At 43.6% G+C, this 17,222-nt stretch overlaps 1 protein-coding gene across 6 annotated transcripts in view; it reads left to right on the top strand.

The window, feature by feature from the left end:
- The first annotated feature begins 4,884 nt into the window (after positions 1-4,884).
- Positions 4,885-17,222, top strand: part of MACROH2A1 (macroH2A.1 histone) — a 46,208-nt gene continuing 33,870 nt past the window's right edge. For 2 of the 6 annotated variants that reach the window (XM_066977048.1, XM_066977045.1), the window contains exons 1-2: positions 4,885-5,026; positions 13,268-13,468. In XM_066977048.1, the coding sequence (XP_066833149.1) occupies positions 13,297-13,468 (172 nt within the window). In that variant the 5' untranslated portion in view covers positions 4,885-5,026; positions 13,268-13,296. Of the gene's footprint in view, positions 5,027-8,352; positions 8,413-11,482; positions 11,652-13,267; positions 13,469-17,222 lie in introns of those variants that run through there. The other 4 variants (XM_066977047.1, XM_066977043.1, XM_066977044.1 and 1 more) reach the window with 3 other exon arrangements.

The raw sequence follows: 17,222 nt of genomic DNA, 5'->3' as shown, positions 1-17,222 counted from the left end.
CTCCCCCTGCATTTCTGCAATTACCAACTCTGTCTCCTACCATCTGCAATTACATAAAATCCCTCTGGCAACTATAGCTATTGCTTACATGGAAAATTAATGTTGGGGAAGCTATGGGATTTAATAACTAAAAATAAGAGATGTGAGTTATTACTGCCTGACTATCCACCAAGCTTTCCACCAGCTACCAGGAACCACTGAGCAGACCATCATCATGGGACGTAATTTTGAATCCTCTGGCTTAATGATATAAATCATAGCTCTTAGATTTAATACTTCATTTGCACAATAACACAGAACTTTCCCCAGCCACTTGACATTCAAAATGCAGTCATGCAAGAGGCTGCTTTGAATAGCAGAAGAAAATGAGCTGCGTTGCTTAATGCACAACCTGAACCAGGTTACGCTCCGAGCAGAAGGCTGACACTACACATAAGAGGCAGACAAGTGTGCCTGCTCTCTGTGTGCTCCAGCGTGCTTCAGTCTTATTTTAGAGCATGCTTCTTCCGTACTGCTGGGAGACAAGCATTCATGCTTCCTGATGTCACTGCGTCATCCTGCAGTTTTGCTAACAACTTGGTAACTCAAAACGGCATTTTGCTTTTATTTTGATGAAGTATGTTTTGAAATGCATTAGGTCGCTTTTATTTTGAAGAAGCAGGTTTTGAAATGCATTATATTGGAGGTTAATGTTTTCCCAACTCTTCAGATTAATTACGACTTTACAGATTTTTGGCATGTCTTTGAATCACAGCATCCATTAGCTGTATAAATGACTTCACAATCTGGGTTAAAAAGTGCAAGTATCATCATGGTTTTCATCTTCCAGATTTAAAATGGAAAAAGGTTGTCTTCCTTTTTAAAAAGTGGCATTTAAAAAATTTTCAAAGCAATTAAAGATTTTTGTGTGTGTGTGTATGATAGGGGACATTGATAAAAAGTTGCATAGATGATACTTTTCTAGAAGAAAACAATTACAGCAACAGCATAGATATTCAAAAATTTGGTTGTTACAAATTTCATTTTTGGAAAAACACAAAAGGTTGCCTGCCACCAAAAAAAAAAAAAAATGGTTTTTGAACAAAAGACATCAATTATCTGTACTAACTCCTCTCTGTTTACCAGCCTGGAAAATGAATCCCAGACACCCACTTCTGCTCTGAAAGTATTAATCTAACCATAACATATTAGCACCAGTTGGCGCTTCTGCTACAGAATAACATGTCTGGCAATAATATAGAGTTGACAGTGCCTTGAGAACATTGAGGCAGGAAAAAATAATTGTTTTCTACATTCAGCAGGGGAGTACACTCACAATTGTTGGGACCTGAATGTCAAAGCAAGGAGTGGCTATCTGAAAATGGGATCCATTCCTTTCACCTATGGTAGAGGATGGCTGGGTGTAAAACAGCAGCTCGCTTTGACAAAGTCAGCTGTTGGTTTTTGAAGGATGCTGGAAACCAAACTGCAGTTCTCTGTCTATATAATGAAGGTAAAAAGGGATCGTATATGTGATCACTGGCTCTGACCCTGCACAAAACAGGTATCAAAACTCATGCTATGGTTCCAGCAACAGTTCCAGGCATTTGTGGTCAATCTCTCTTGCATAAGCTCCTGATCTTGATGGGTTAATTTTGAATAACGGGGAATCTGCATATCTTTATCGTGGCAGGAAACCAGAGCGAAGGGAAAGAAAAGATCTGCTCCACACATCTGACTTCCGTAGTGCAGAATTTCTCATAACAGTAACGACCATGGTGGGTTATAACAACCTGTATCGAGGCCAGTGTCAGCCCTCTGGAAATCACAGTTAATGCTCTCTGCGCTCAGTGGGGACGGATGCTGGCTCTGTGCGTTGCATTAAAGCGTGATGAGCATTGACTGGATTTGGTAGGAGGTCACTGTGCCCGTCTGACGCAGAACGCAAGGATGTCAATAGCATTACACAAATTATGGGTATATATAGGTGATTGTGACCTGATTTTAAGGAGTTAACCGAAGCACAGATTAGTGGTATAGTCTGCAGAAAGGAAGAGAGCAGACTAAGCAGCTGAAGGAGGTTCAGATAGTCCCTCCAGAGAAGTAGGTCACTCCTGAGGAATTTGAACTTTCTCTTGACCACGTGAAGGTGGAAGAAAACCAGCAGGGATCTGCTGGCTTTGCACACTAAATCCAGAGAAGATATTTCAGCAAACTGAAGTAACCTAGGCCATGTATTCTAAATATCCAATATAATAAACACACAAAAGCACCACTGACAAATGAGGTGACACATTCAGAATTAAGATAGCTATCCCAAAGTGAAAATGCTTACCTAAGTTTAAGGGGATTACATCAGCTGCAACCCTCCCTGCGTTGCTCCTTCCCCTCCCAAGCAGTATTTCCTTCTCTGCCACCTATGCTGCATAAACAAGTTAGGTGTTTAGATTCTCAATCACTTAAAACTATCTTCTGCAAATAGTCCCTTGAGGTTGCTCAAATTGATTATAGAGTCAGGATGTCAAAATGAAAAAAAAAAAAACAAACCCACAAAAATGTAAGAACACAAACTGTTTGTATTAATCATAAAAGCAGCAGAGCTCTCGGAAAGGTGCTTTTTATCATCCTATATCTAAATAAATACATCACTAATCTGGCAAAGGGAATAAAACCTAAGCCAAAGTTTGTTTTAGTGAGGTAGTTTATGGAGTGTAGTTTTACAGAGTTTTGTAAGCAATGCTCCCTTTTATACAATCATTTGTGCCACTCTGTCCTTTCAAAGCCAGCCAAAATGAGCCCTCTTTGCAGACCCAGCAGACATTCAGGATGATAAATCCGTGCTTTGGTGGGAGGTGAGGCAGTCAGTGTTAACATTACAATGATCAACATCAGTCTCTGCGCCAGCATCCTATTCCATGGACAAATTGTTCAGGCTCTCTGCAAACTCAGGCAGAGCTCAGGCGAACTTCAGAAATTCTCTCCAGTTGTGTTTGGAAAGCTTTCTTCAAAGGCACAAGATCGAGATTCCTCTTAAAAACAGAGAACATGAACGATGACAGTAGAAGGGTATAGACAGTAACCTATGCTGGTTTGCAGATAACTGTCTTCACCTGGTCGCTGGGTATCAGTCCCATTAGACAAACAATACTGCAGGTTCTTTAAATTCATATAGACCTTCCCAGCTTTTCACGTCAACAGAGATGTTTGGGTTGGTTTGTTTGTTTTTAAATAACATTCGTGTGGGTGACAGCAAAACGGGGTGGGGAGAGCCGAGCACTGGAGGAGCGGTTCTGCTCCACGCACTGCAACAGCCCATGGAAGGGCTCCTGTGTGGGCAAGGGAAGAGAAGAGGAGCGGTGCTTACTGCGGTGTGAACGCGGAGGAGGAGGTGGGAGGGAGACGGCGTGTGTGGATGGGAACCTGGAAAGCAGAGCATGTCCTCAGCTGTGTAAGATGAGCCATGGCAGATGGCCTAATAAGTACTGTATCCATATCCTTAGGTTAAGGGCTGTCAGGGACTATGCGGTGCTTTACTTAGCGGGGAGTCTTTGTTAGGCAAAACTGCGTGTGTGAATAGCGTTGGGTTTGCAATTAGTGCTCAGGGAGCACAGCCAGACCGTGGTTGCATTTGACTGTGCGCTGCACTGCAATGAAATGAGGGATGTCTTGGAAGAGCAGGAGTTTAGCCGCACAAAAACCAGACCGATCCTGGCCATTTTTATGGATGAGAACAGCAAAATTATAATTACTGAGCTGGTTAGCGGAATTGCATGGTATTGCTATTGGGGGCCACATTCACTGCACACAGCCCTGCCTGTACTGTGCCTTCTCTCCATCTATTTCAGAAACTTTTTTGGGTGATGTGTCTCAGGCCAGGGGCGATATTAACCCTCATTTCTTTTATATAATCCTCCCCCAGTTCTCTAGTTTTCGTTCTTCCTTTATACCACTCCCTTCCTTTCTGCTTTCTTTATCATACGGCAAAGCTTCTGTGAATACGTGCTGATGCTGAGCAAAACAAGGAGAGCTGGAGCATGGGGTGGTGAAGAGAAACTCCTTGCCTCTACCTGCTGTTCCTCTGCCCTTCTCACCCCTCGCCCCTAAGGGTTAATGGCAACGATGCTGTGCCACTGCCACTGTCACCTGTCACAGCTCCAGCAACACCAAGGGACACAGGGGAAGAGGCCACAGGCTGTGTCTTGCATTGGGCACTGACGAGAGGGAGCAGCAGAAGGGCCTGGGAGCAGCTGGGGGACAGCAGGAGCAGGGAACGTGCTGAGGGGACACCAGTCCCTGCCCCGTGACCCTCAGCCGGTGCGGGCAGGGGCCGCGGGCGGCAGGGAGCTGGCTCTCCCGATGCGGCAAGGTGCGCTCAAGGACATCTGTGCCACCACAGCAGGAATTCCTCCAAAAGCTCCATCTGGGGCCTTCGCAAAATGGCAGCCAGCCACTTTTGTACAGTAGAAGAAAGCATTTCTCGCAACGACTCAGTGCCTCCTCTCTCCCCGAACAAGGAACTTCGCTCGGGGAAGGATGCGGCACCGAGCCCGCGCTCTGTCCTCCCCACCCGTCTCCTCCCCTGCCTTCCCTCCTTTAGGAGCGGGCACATTTTGTACACAATGGCCGAGGCCTTATGTCCACACAGGGGCCGGGCGTCAGGGAACGGAGGGGAACTGAGGAGAATTGAGGAGAACTGAGGGGAACTGAGGCGAACTGAGGGGAACCGGGGAGAGCCGCCTCCACAGCCCGGCGGGCACCGCTCAGACAAGGGTGGGCGGCGGAGGGGACGGAGGTGGCGGCGCCGAGGGGACCGTGGACGGTGAGGGGACCGTGAGGGGACCGGGGGGGAACTGAGGGGACCGGGGGCGTCCCCGTGAGGGGCGGAGGAGGCGGGGAGGGGCTGAGGGAAGGGGCTGAGGGGAGGGGAGGGACGCGGCGCGGGGCACTGTGGGAGCCCGCCCAGCCGTTCCCGTTGGCCCCGCGGGCGCAGCGCAGGCAGCGGGAGCGGGGCGGCCGCCGGCAGACATCTTGCGGCCGGGACCGCGCCGTAAGTCGCCGCCGTGGGGCTGTGGCCGCGTGTGGGGACGGGGGAGCCGCGCCCGCCCTTACCGGCGGGCCGGGGCCGCTGCCGGCGCCGCTGAGGGGCCGCTGGAGGCGGTGGCGCTGGGGAGGGGTCCCGGGGGCAGCCCCCTCGCTGAGGGGGATGGGGGGGGGGGGGTGTTGGGTTTTGGGGTGAATTTGGGTGTGGTTTTTTTTTGTTTGTCTCGCCTGGGTTGTGGAGGCCTGTCTCTGCTCAGGCCGGGGGAGCCGGCGTGGTGGTGGCAGCGAGGCTTGGGGGGTCGGCGGGCGGGCTGCGGGGTGGGGGCTGCACCGGGGGGGCGCCGGGCCCGCCGGGACCCGGCCTCGCCTCAGCCCTCCCGGCCCGGCCCGGCCCTAGCCCGGTGCCGGGGACCCGCAGCGCCCGCCGCCAGCTGCAGGCGACGAGCAGCAGGAGGTGTCCTCAGCCCGCTCCGCCTCGGGTGGAGAACCCGCGGCGTAAAAGTTACCTGCCCAACGCGAACGGCTTCGGTAAAAAAACAACAAAAAAAAAACCGAGCCGAATGGCTTTCGTAGACCCGTCACAGGCATCCAGGAGGGGTGAAAATCAGCGTTCGGCTGGAAAAGGGGCCCCTTGTGATTTCCGAGCTGTCACCTCCCGTGTAGGCTGCAATATGTCTGCCTGCGGGAGCCCGGCAGCCGCACGGGCTGTCCCTGGTAGGGGCTGCGAGGAAAGGTGGGTGCGGGGGCTTAGGGCACGGGGCATCTTACAGAGCGCCCAGACCTAGGCAGGGGACCGACGTGTTCGCGCACGTAGCAGGCGGCGAGGGGAACGACTGCTTCCGTAACTCGCATCTCCTGTAATCCTTTGGTTTCCATCTAATCTCTCAAAGTAAGTTGCAGAAGGCCGGGGCGCTCGCATCTGAAGCGGGCGTTTGGAGCCAGCGTGTTTGGAAGCCCAGTGGTGTAAGCCAGGTTGCATCGTTTGTGCTGATGGAAAGAAAACGGCTGTTGCGATGGGGTTTGGATGAGGCTTGTTATTTCTCTCTCGACCGTGGAAGTGGAGGACCGTTTTTTCCCCAGGACTATGTGAGGCTGTCACTTAGCAACAGGTCTGTGGGGAACTTTGCAGATCCGCTGCCTCCCCCGTTCCTGAGAGTCGGTCGAAGTAAATGAGCTAAGCAGCAAGTGAGCAGCTACTGGAAACCGAACCTGGGTTCTTGGGCACAGCACTGAGTTGGAAGGTTCAGGCATGACCGAGACAATTACAGTTGCTTCGACGAACACATTTTAGCAATTGAACATGATTTATTTTGTATCAAGCAGTCCCTAGCCAACTCCTGAGTGTATTTCTAAAAGTGGTCTGAAAGAAAGGAGTTACATTGCTTTTTTTCCCAGGTTATTTTGCTGTGTTGCTACATTGTGGTGGCGGTTGTGTTTTCCCGGTAGTGGTTGCAGGTTACTTTGCTGTATTATATATTGTAACCTTGCACACTGAAATGTTTTAGGCCCCTTGGGTTCCTAAAGAGTCACTTTGTTTTGTTGTGTATGAGGCAGAGAGTACTGTTTGCCAGTAAAACTAAATGTTGATAGTGCAAATTAAGCCGTAACTGATCTAAGAATTCATAGTTAAGGCTATAATTTGGCCTAATGATGGTAATATAGGAAGAGTGCTTAAGCATTGCTTATTTTATAGATCAGCATTAGCAGAAAGAAAAACCTGCTACTGCAAACTTGCAAAGAAGGGATAACGGAGCAGGAAGCGTTAACTGATGCCACAAGAGTAAAAAAGAGCCTCCAGAGAGAGCCTCCCTTGGGAGGAAGAGTATTGATCCAGGGGCAGGTCAGGGAGCATTAGGCTTTGTCAGCGCGGTGCTTCTGAGAGGTGGATTTGGAAAAGAAGTGTTCTAGGTGCAGTGCTTGCTCACTTGTCAGGGAGGGATGTAAACAAGAGCCTCTCTGTGCACAGAGAGGTTGTAGTGCCTTACCCAGACCCACCCTGAAGAACAGATGGACAGGATTCAGCTTGTGGCCCTTGCTCCAAAAAGGGTGATGCTAGAAGCACATCACTCACAGCCTCATCTGTGGGCTGAGTTCTTGCACTCCCTCCCCTCAGCAGTACAACATCTTCATTAAATTTTTGGGTTTTCCCTTGGAAGCATCCATGTGAATTCTTTACTGTGTTTTCACTGGTGTCCAAAATGTCAAGTGGCAAACAAGTTTTCAAAATGTTCTTTGAAACAGTTTTTCCTGAACGCTGAATTCATAAACAGTCCAGTGATTTAAGGTCTTATACCAAATTTGACACTTCCTACCTACTATACAAATAGCTACAACACACAACTGGACTTGTTTTCCTGCTAGCACTCCCAACAGCGGTCAGCGAATACAATTGTATTTACATTTTCCTGACTATTGGTGGCAGGATGCCCAGCTAAAACTCATGTCACACTCCCAGCACTGTTCAGAGTGGGCATTTACACATTAAGAGGATATTTGTTTCAAGGTTTCAGACCCATTGTGGAAGGAAGGGACTTCTGCCAGTTGAATAAAATTGTGCAATAGTATTCTGTTTTGCACGCAGATTTGGTGAAAATGTTATTTCTCTTTTCGTCCTGCTCTACATTCTCATGATGGGAGTTTGAGTCTTACTAACCTTCAGCAAAAAAAAAAAGAGTACATCCATAGGGCACTGGTAGATGAGGAATATTCTTTCAGGTTTTCATGTGAAAATAAATGTATACTGCTACCTTTGCAGATAAGAAATTACTGTAGTGCTGGAACAGCTGTTGTGCAACCAGTTTCACTCCTCTCTTCCAGACCACAAAGAATTGCTTCTTTGATAAAGCACTTAAGCTGAAATTTGAAATCACGTCAGACCAAACAGTTACTGAGTTATTAGCTCTTCTTTTATGACTGTAGTACCTAGAAACCACGGTCACAGCCTGAGACACTGTTGTGCTAGGCAAGCATTATTAGAGACCATTTTTTTTACCGACTCTGTAAGCAGTGCATTTTATAAATATGTCAGACTAGCTTCTGATTAGCCAAGAACACAGCAAATTAGTTGTCAAAGCAAATTCAAGTGTACCTTTTCAGAACGAGTTCAGTGAGCATCTATTATAGTACATAAATAGATTTAAGATGGAGTGGCAGCACTTACTTGTTAATCTTTTGAAATAATGGAAAGAAAATAGCATTGCAGTTAAGCCCTTGCGATACAAAAGTGGACTTTTCAGCTTAGTCTTTGTATGGGAAAGAGGAGAAAAATAATTACTAAATCCTAGTATTTGTCCTGTTGTAGTAATGGTCTCCTGCATTCCCCTATACTTACAGATGTGATCCTGTAGCTCTAAATATAATCATCTGGTTGCTGAGTGCAGTTAATACACCAAGGTAAGCCCACGATGAGAACAATCCCTGTCTGACAGCAGTGGAACTCACAGTAATTTTTGAAGTCATTAAAAAGCAGTACCTGAAAACTATTAATAGTGAGTGGTCTTTTATTGCTGCTGGTGGATGAAAGGGTCAGAGTGACTGAGTTAATGAAGTAGTGGTATCTGAGCTATCAGAAATCAGGCATCACTTGGCTGGGACGTGCAGTCTGTGCCTCCAGAACTGTCTGATGTTAAACTTTCAGAAAAACACATGCCTGTGGACATTTAATGTAGATGGCATTTAAAAGTGTGTTATAGTGGAGTATCAGCCTTCGTACAGAAAGCTATGGCCAACAGCCAGCTTCAAGCAGAAAAATATTAATTATGCTGATTTCTTTGCTACACCTGAATATTATTTTGCTGCTTAAGATATTTATTTGTGGCTTGCAAACGCTTGACAGCAGAGGAGCCTTGTTTGAGTCTTTGCTGTGAGCTAATATAATACCCTCACATTCTTGTTTCTGTAAATTTTGAAACATTAGAAAGTGGCATGAATCTTGCTACAGTCTTTAAGAGGCTTTCAGAAGGCTGTGAGTCAGGTGCTGCGTTCTGCAGCTGGGGCAATCTGTGTCCAAGCACAGCAGAGCCACTGGAGAACACAGCATTAAATTTTAGTCAGAGTCAAAGGTGGGCTTATCGAAGTTGACCCCTCAGTGATATCCCATGATTATCACAGTGATAATTCTGTGAACTGTCGCCTTGAAACTATATCCTTTTATTGTCAAGCCTTTGAAGATGCTAAGCATTTGACAAAATTTCTCAGTAATTACATTGCAAAGGCAAGAGAAGAGTAAGAAAGGAAAAGACTGGTCCATTGACTGTGATTTTTTTTTTTCCACCTGCCCAAATCTTGTCTGAGCTATGGTACATGTGATAAAGTTCCCTTTGGCAAGCACTGCCTCCCTCATCTGCTGGCTAGCAGTGACTCAGCAAGCAGCACTGGTTCATTAATGTTGGCTGTGATCCAGAGTTTCTGGTGCTACAAAGATAAACCATTTGAAAACATGTAAGGCACATAGTTTTCTTTGGTTTTTGATCTGTTGCCCTGCTCTTTACGTTTAACTTCAATAAATTTCTTTGTGGCTGTTGCAAGTGAAATCTCTTTTCTTTCCCTTCTCTTTTGCCATAGAAAACCAGAACTGGAGAAAAGTCTCTGAGAGCTCACTGGGCCACCCAACGCTCTGCTCAAAGGCAGGACAAGCAAGTTCTGTAATGATCCCAAATCCATGATTAAGCCCCAAAAAAGCTCTTCCATTCCAGGCTCTCTTTTCCCCTTCCAAATCAAGTGGTTGGCAAAATGAAACGTGGTGCTTAGAACTGAACTGGAATTTCCCTCCCTTCACTCCCAGTATGTAAAGACAGTAATTCATTACGTCTGGTAAGGATGGAATCCTTGAGACAGGAGGCTCTGAAACTCACTTTATCACATTTTACATTTAATATTAAAAGTTTCAAAAGTGCTTGCTTTGTTCAGTAGGCAAGCCCCCAGCTTTCTGGTTTGGGCAGAGTTTTTCTTTGTAAATGCGCTTACAAGTAGATAGCTCTTTAACGTACGGTATGAGAGGATCGGGTTGTCAGGATATTTCCAGGGTCATCCTAAGTATTGAGAGAAATGTGACCAGCAGTATAAAATAAAAGGGGAAATGAACCTCTAGATTTTGCGGAAGAGGTAAAATAATCTTTTTATGCAAGAAAAAAAAATACGCTTTTATATATGGATAGGCGTTAGATAGTTGCAGATGCTAGGAAGCTTGAAGGTATTAAGTAGAAAATAGTACATTAAAGGGGAGAACACTTCCTGATCTCCAAATATGATGGAAACTAAAAGCAAAGTGTATTGCTCCAGCCCGATAAGGGAGACTGGTTGAGCATGACCAAAGACAATTGGCAGTATGTTAACAACAAACTTAGCATCACTTTGAGTAGATGATATTTATCCAGGGACAGTGATTCACAGTAACTTTTGTTTCTACATATGAAGGAACTGCTTCCCTTACTTTATGAATAATCATTGTCTTGGAACTGAAAATGAAAGGGCAGTGCTCTTTCATCTCCTTCTGTTGCCAGTTACAGCGTGGCCATCCATGTATTTCTTCCATTTGGATTTTTAGGTTGGGTGAGCTGTATTTACTGCAGCTCCTTCAAAGCTACTTTGGCAATAAGTCTATATCACCCCGTATTTTACTCATGCTTTGATCCAAATGTTGTAGCAGCTCACGGGTGGATGACATTCTCCCAAGGGAAAACAAAAAAAAAAATGACATCAGGAAATAAGGACTTCCATATTGTCTTCCAGCTAGCCTGACCATCCCATAAACTCGGTGAGCTGGATTCCACAGATCAAGACAACAGCCGTCTGAGGAGAGGCTTTGTGAGAGCTCACATCTGTGTCACTCTCAAAGACCTGATCCAATTGCTCAGCTCAGGGGAGACAAGAAGCCCCAGAACTTCTCCATTATTTGCTTCCTTTTTCTACTCCTTTCCCATCTTCCTTCTACATGGACTGTGCAAGTTCTGTATCCTGATTTTTGGGAAAATAGGCAGTCCAGAACAAATATGTTCCTTTTTCAACATCTCTGCTGAATTGAATTGTTTCTTCCTTTATTTTCCCCTCAGTAGAAGTGCGAGTAGATTATTCAATTGTTCCCATCCCAATTCTCAGACTCATACCAGTTAGGAGGTCAGATCTGTAATGAACACAGGGCGTTCAGTTTCAGCTTTTCCTTCCCCAAGCTAACCTGTTCTGCACATCAGGATCCTTGCTATAGCTGTGGAAATCAAATGGATTTTCACAAGGAATTAATGACCTGTTTTTAGAAGTGTTATGTGTTACAAAATGTACTTTATTGTGACAGCTAAAATTCAATTACAAATGGTTAATATAAATTTACCATTTAAAGCTTGCAGGTTTTCCTTGGAAAAAATCTGATTTTTGTCATTCGCCTATCAGTTACAAAACAAAGGAATTACAGGTGAAGCTAGAAGCACAGCTGTTTCTCATGCCCATTTTCTCTCTTGCTTAAATTCAGTGAACTTCTTAACATTTGTGAGATTAAACATCTGTAGCGCTGATGAAAATGGAGTATGGACCATAAGAATTTGCAGGCAGAAAGCCCGTAGCCAAGTGGAAGCCCCACCCAGCCATTCTCGGAACAATGGCAGAGCTAACAAGATGACAAAATGCAGCTAAATTGAAAGGTTTGTAAACCAGCTGTGGGCTCCAGTTTAGGAGGTTTCTCTAGGGAAGAAAATGTCCTCTTCACAGAGCGTGAGCTGTTACAGAGCTGAGTTTGCAGCAAAGGAAAGGGGAAGCAGGGCTTTTGATGGCTTCCTACTTCCAGTTTCCTGTCTGGATTTTGACATCACTTTCATAAACGTAGCCTGACTTTTGTCTGAGCTAAAAAGGTGGGATTGTTCTGTTTACCTTTAACAAGCCATAAACTTGTTGCATTTATTTTACTTAATGTGCTATGCAGTTACAGAGTCCTTGATGAGTAAAGTGTGGAGGTGGAAAGGAAAATAAATGTTTAACTCATAAATTTCTTTTATCCTGAGTGGTCTTGATTTGATACTTACGTAGTCTGTATCTCAGTGACTCACTGAGGTTTAAAAGACTCCAGGACATGTCAGTACAGATCAGTAGTTGCAAAATTAGAGTTGGTGAACCTGTTTTGCCTAATTCTGAGTTCACGCAATCATGGATTCAGATGGTTGGCAAATACAGTTAAGTTCATATGGAGAAAGAGAGAATTCAGCGTAAACATGAGGAAAAAAATAGAAAGGGAAGCAAAGAACTAACTGCTGTGATGGGAAAGCAGGCTTGGAGAGTTTCTGCTGAGTACATAAACACAGCAACAACTTTGCATTCATATCAGGTAAAATTTGGGCATCCAGGAAAGAGCCGGGATGTATCACTGATGTATACCACTGGTTTTCCTAGAGTTCAGACATGCTGGAGGGAGGGGGGGAGGGGGAGAACAGTCTCCTTCCCACTGAGTTAATTTCAAACCCCAGTGCATTGCCTAAACCTTCAAAGACACTTTGAGAATCTGCAAACTCTCCACCTCTTTGGGTTTGCCAGCTTCTATTTTACAGCCTGAGCAGAAATCAAAGAGAGAAAAAAATATTTGACAGCTGTATCAGCAGCAGGTTTCTTCACAGAGATAAACTGAGATGCAGTTGTCAGATAGCTGCTGGGTGTTTAGACTACTGTTATATTAGGGAAAGATAGCAGACAGAAGGTTGTACCGCAGCAACATGCCATCTAGGAATCTGATTAACTTCAGTGTGGAGGTAGCTGGATGCTGGTAGGTTCAAAGCTCAAGGGGTTCATTTCAGGTCTTTCTAAAAAACCCATTTAGTGTACAGGAGATGTAGTTTACCATGCATAGGTCTGTGTTCTGTAAATCCGCACAGTCTTGAAAATCCGTGCTTCTAGGGAACATAAATTAAATGTACAAGAGCCTTAGTGTGGATATGGTTTCCTAGTTGGGATCATAGTTATTCATGAGTATAACAGTCCTACCGTGGTTGTTCAAATGCCAAATCAACAGTTTTTCCAGGAGAGCAGAGATTCATGACAGTTCTCCCTGCAGAAAGCATCCTCTGCTTTCATGCTGAAGCTCAATTTTACATCTTAGGTGGTTATCACACTTCGTTCCACTAATGGTGCCAGTTTTAACACGTTAGAAATTTCAGAAAAGTAATTCCAAAGCCAATTTATATGAAGTTGCTTCTCTGATTACAGCTTGAAATCATTTAAATACTGTATTCCCTCTTGATAACATTTTATCTTTTTTTTCCTTAATATGTAGAGCGTTGTTCCAGACCCAATACAGCCAAAATGTCCAGCAGGGGTGGGAAGAAGAAGTCGACCAAGACTTCGCGCTCTGCAAAGGCTGGGGTCATATTCCCTGTTGGAAGAATGCTGCGTTATATTAAGAAAGGCCACCCGAAGTACAGAATTGGTGTAGGTGCTCCAGTGTACATGGCTGCTGTACTGGAATATCTGACTGGTAGGTTTTGAAGAACAATGTGAAATAGCAAAAGTTAAAGAAATAATATAAAGTGAATTTGCACACTATGCTAATGGAAAAGCATTAACGGATCCTTTGATTTTTAGACTAAATAAAAAGTTACCGCTGACTTAAGTGCCATGTTGTTCTTGCATCTTAGTCAAAACCAAGGTACAGCTACCCCTACGTCAGAATTTTGATGGCTTTTGTGCATTGCAGTATTTGATTTGCTTTGACCTGTTGTAAACACACTTTTCCACATAGGCAGTCAGAAGGATTCTTACTGACATGAAGTATGGACTAGGCCTTTAGTGTTGCAGTCCCCTTCCTGCTCTGATTTTGTGCCTCGTGGCTTTGTTTGGGTTATAATTGTTGATAAGGGAATACGTTCCTTTTAAATAGAGAGCTTCTCAGTGTTTACACAGGGCTCAGGTTGCTTACGGTGGTGTTTAAGCATTTTTCCTCAATTTACAGATTATTTTTGAGACTATGTAGGCCCTTTGCAGTTTGATGGGGTCTGTGTCTAAATGCACACTGTTCCTCTGCCACAGATCAGCATAGCTTAATTGCTTTTGGTTGTAGTCATTTTTCTGTTTCTCTCATCACAACAGAATGAGAACACCTTAAATGTTTATCCCATCTTAACAATGCCCTCTTGGAGGCTGAAAGTATTTTGTCCTCTGTTTAGAAGGAAACTTCAGTGGAAGAAAGTGCTTTGTCCAAAGACATCCTCAACAAGATATGCAAGTAAAGAGCATTACATAGCAATTCTTTGCTCATACAAGACTTATGACATTGCAAATTTACCCCACAAAACAGCATATAAAGTAGTCTTCTGAAGGAAAATGAACCCCAACTGCAATAGCATCAACATATGGACTTTTTGCAGTACCATTTTTTTTCCGGAAAAAAATGGACAAGAATGAAGGATCAATTCAGGTTGCATTCACGTGGCCAGACTGACTTGCAAGCATGTACCTGTAAGCTAGGGATTTAGCAAAATGCACAAGTGCTAAATGGGTGAGTGCTGGGAGACAGGTTCTATCAGCATGACTACAAAAAAAAGCTTGTATTGGATCTCATGTCTCATAAAGAAATTCTGTGTACAGTGCATGTGCTTATTTCAGTGTTATGGTTGCAACAGATGCAAGTGTTTCAGGGGATAGTGGTCTTTAAGCTGTAATCAGTTGTGGTTTTTTTTCACTGTGATTTGAGCAAGGCATGTAGTATATATAACACATGACCTGAGTCTGACAGCTATGATCATACACATTTAAGGCAATTTTAGATACGCCTCATCATATATATTGACAATGAAGGATAGAAATAGGCTTGTTTTCTATAAAGCTTCCAACCCTAAAGATTGGTAACATCAGATAAAAATTAAGAGTGCTTGTTTTCTGTAAGGTATTTATATTACATTATTGAATTTTCTAAGCCATCAGACTTTTTTTTTCACTTGTTCGTGCTCATGGTTTTATTTATTTGAGCCTTTTCTTTAAAAGAATGCTTTTAAACTTCATAGATGGCCTTAAAAATTAACATTTCCTTCAGCTAGGTTCCTGCTTAGAGCAATAACAACTCAAATAAAATGCTTCTTAGGGTGAATGGGGCTTTGAATGCTGCCCTTTTAAAGAAACAGAACAGTGCAGGTGAGCTCAAGGCACTGCTAATGAGCAGCACATGTTATTGGTTAACTCTTTGATTTAAAGGTTTTCTCAAGCAGTGATAGCTTAGGCAGCAGAGAATAGGCTGGGGAAATAGAGGTGTTTCTTTAACTGCCATGCATCCTTGGAAACTGGTTGAGATCTAAAATAAATAAATTCATACCCATCACTCTGTCAGGAAATAGAAAAATGGGCGGGGGGGAAGAGGGAGCAAAGCTATTGGGGGGGAAAGTACCTCCTTTCTTCTCCTTCAGAACACTTTTAAGCGTTTCGTATTGCTGTTCCCCCCTTCCCCCCCCCCCCCCCCCCCCCCCCCCCAAAAAAAAAAAAAGGTAAGGTAGATAGTCCTAGGATCCTGTATTAGGATTAGGATTTTCTTTCATTCTTATACATAGATGCATCTCAAAAACATAAACACTCTTTTTCCTTATCGAGTTAGTAATAGTTTTGTTTTATGACTGTTTCAGTCTGGTGACTTTTTTCCACCGTTCTTTAAGTCTTTTACACTCTATATAGCATAATCTATTAACCTTTAATAATGAGTATATTTTCTGAACTTCAAGTAACTCATCATTTTCAGTGTGATTCAGAAATACTTCCTGGAAATGGGATGCTTAGAGATTTTTCTTCTGTGTGGTGTTATTTTATTTTTTAACTTCTTGGCGATTATTATTTCAGGAAACCAGAGAAATCTTGACTTCTTTATGGGAGAGTTTTCAAAGATGCTCATGTCAGCACCTGATCTGAGGCTAAATGAAAGCGTTTGAACCTTTTCAAAATAAAAGGAGGAATGTGACCTAATAGAAATGAGACCATGCAAAGTGCTATAATAAACTGGCTAAATCAAAAAAGCAATCCTGTGCATCCAGGAAGGAGAGGAGAAACATAAAATATCAAAAGCAGTTGCAGGAAAGAAGATCTTTAGAAAAGACTGGAAAGGGAAATGACAGAAACGTGACCTAATAGGAAGAAACCTACTAAGGTTTGAAAACTAGTTCATGTGTGTACAGAATATGGCACTGGCTTTAATCCTGTAGAAGATGAGGTGCTAAATTTTGCTGGCCTGTGCAAAAGTTTAACTCTGAATGTAAATCTGAAATTAGGCCATAATGTGCTCAGATCTGGGATTTTTTTTTGATTCAGCTTGGGATTTGAACTTTTATAACGCTTCCAGCTGTTCAGACTTACAGTTCTGTTCCGGATCCATCTGTGGGTATGACTTTATCTGCTTTTTACTTTGAAGGTAACTTCTTGTTACCATATATACACTGCTATTCATCAAAAAGTGAAAATGCACACTCTAACTTCTTGTAGTGTGTGTGTCTGTTTGGACTTTAAGCCCTTCTTCAGCCTCTGCTCAACAAAGTGCTTTTCAAACTACATTTGTGTTCTCCTTGTGCTTTTGTTAGCACGTTTGTGTACTGTATACCTCCAAGAGAAGGAATGTGTACTGTTTTAGCACGCAAATTACTTTGGCTGTTTCAGTTGCTGTGAACTAAAAACTTTTCATGTTTGCTGTGCCATGCATATTTGTGTTGTACCAGCATTGAAGCAAGTGGACGTACTTCCTTTCTTTGCTCCAGAGGAATAGTGTTCGTGATGAACTAAAATGTATGGTTCTTATTTCTTCTTGGCAGTAACAGTTCATACAGTGCTGCCTATCTTGTAGAGAGATGACATAGAATAACTGACTAGTTTCTGCTTATGCTATAGAACTAGTCTTAAGCATTATTAACTAGTTTAAACTGGCAAGAAGTTCAATGTTACTAGTTCCTTCTGTTGTCTTTCCTAATTGTGGTATTTCCCTTACAATTGTTCATTGCTTGTATATCTCCCCATAGGTGTAGTTTGGAAAACTACATCCACTCCTTATTTTCTCTGCAAAGTAGTGCATATCAGTTAATATCAAATAAAATACTGAGTCAGTCAAGAGGTCAGACTTCGTTTGGGGCATTGCAGCCGCTCTGATGACGTATGGTTTTTATTTGGCAGAACTGATCCAGCCCTACAAGTAAACAGTTATCTTTCCTTCAGACCTATAGCTTGCAGAGGTTACAGCATAGTCCAAACTCTCTTACTCACTAAAA

This window comes from Anser cygnoides, chromosome 14 (genome assembly GCF_040182565.1).
Source record: "Anser cygnoides isolate HZ-2024a breed goose chromosome 14, Taihu_goose_T2T_genome, whole genome shotgun sequence".
Classification (NCBI taxonomy): domain Eukaryota; kingdom Metazoa; phylum Chordata; class Aves; order Anseriformes; family Anatidae; genus Anser; species Anser cygnoides.
The sequence above is the reverse complement of the archived record's forward strand: the minus strand, read 5'-3'. Positions and strand labels throughout refer to the sequence as shown.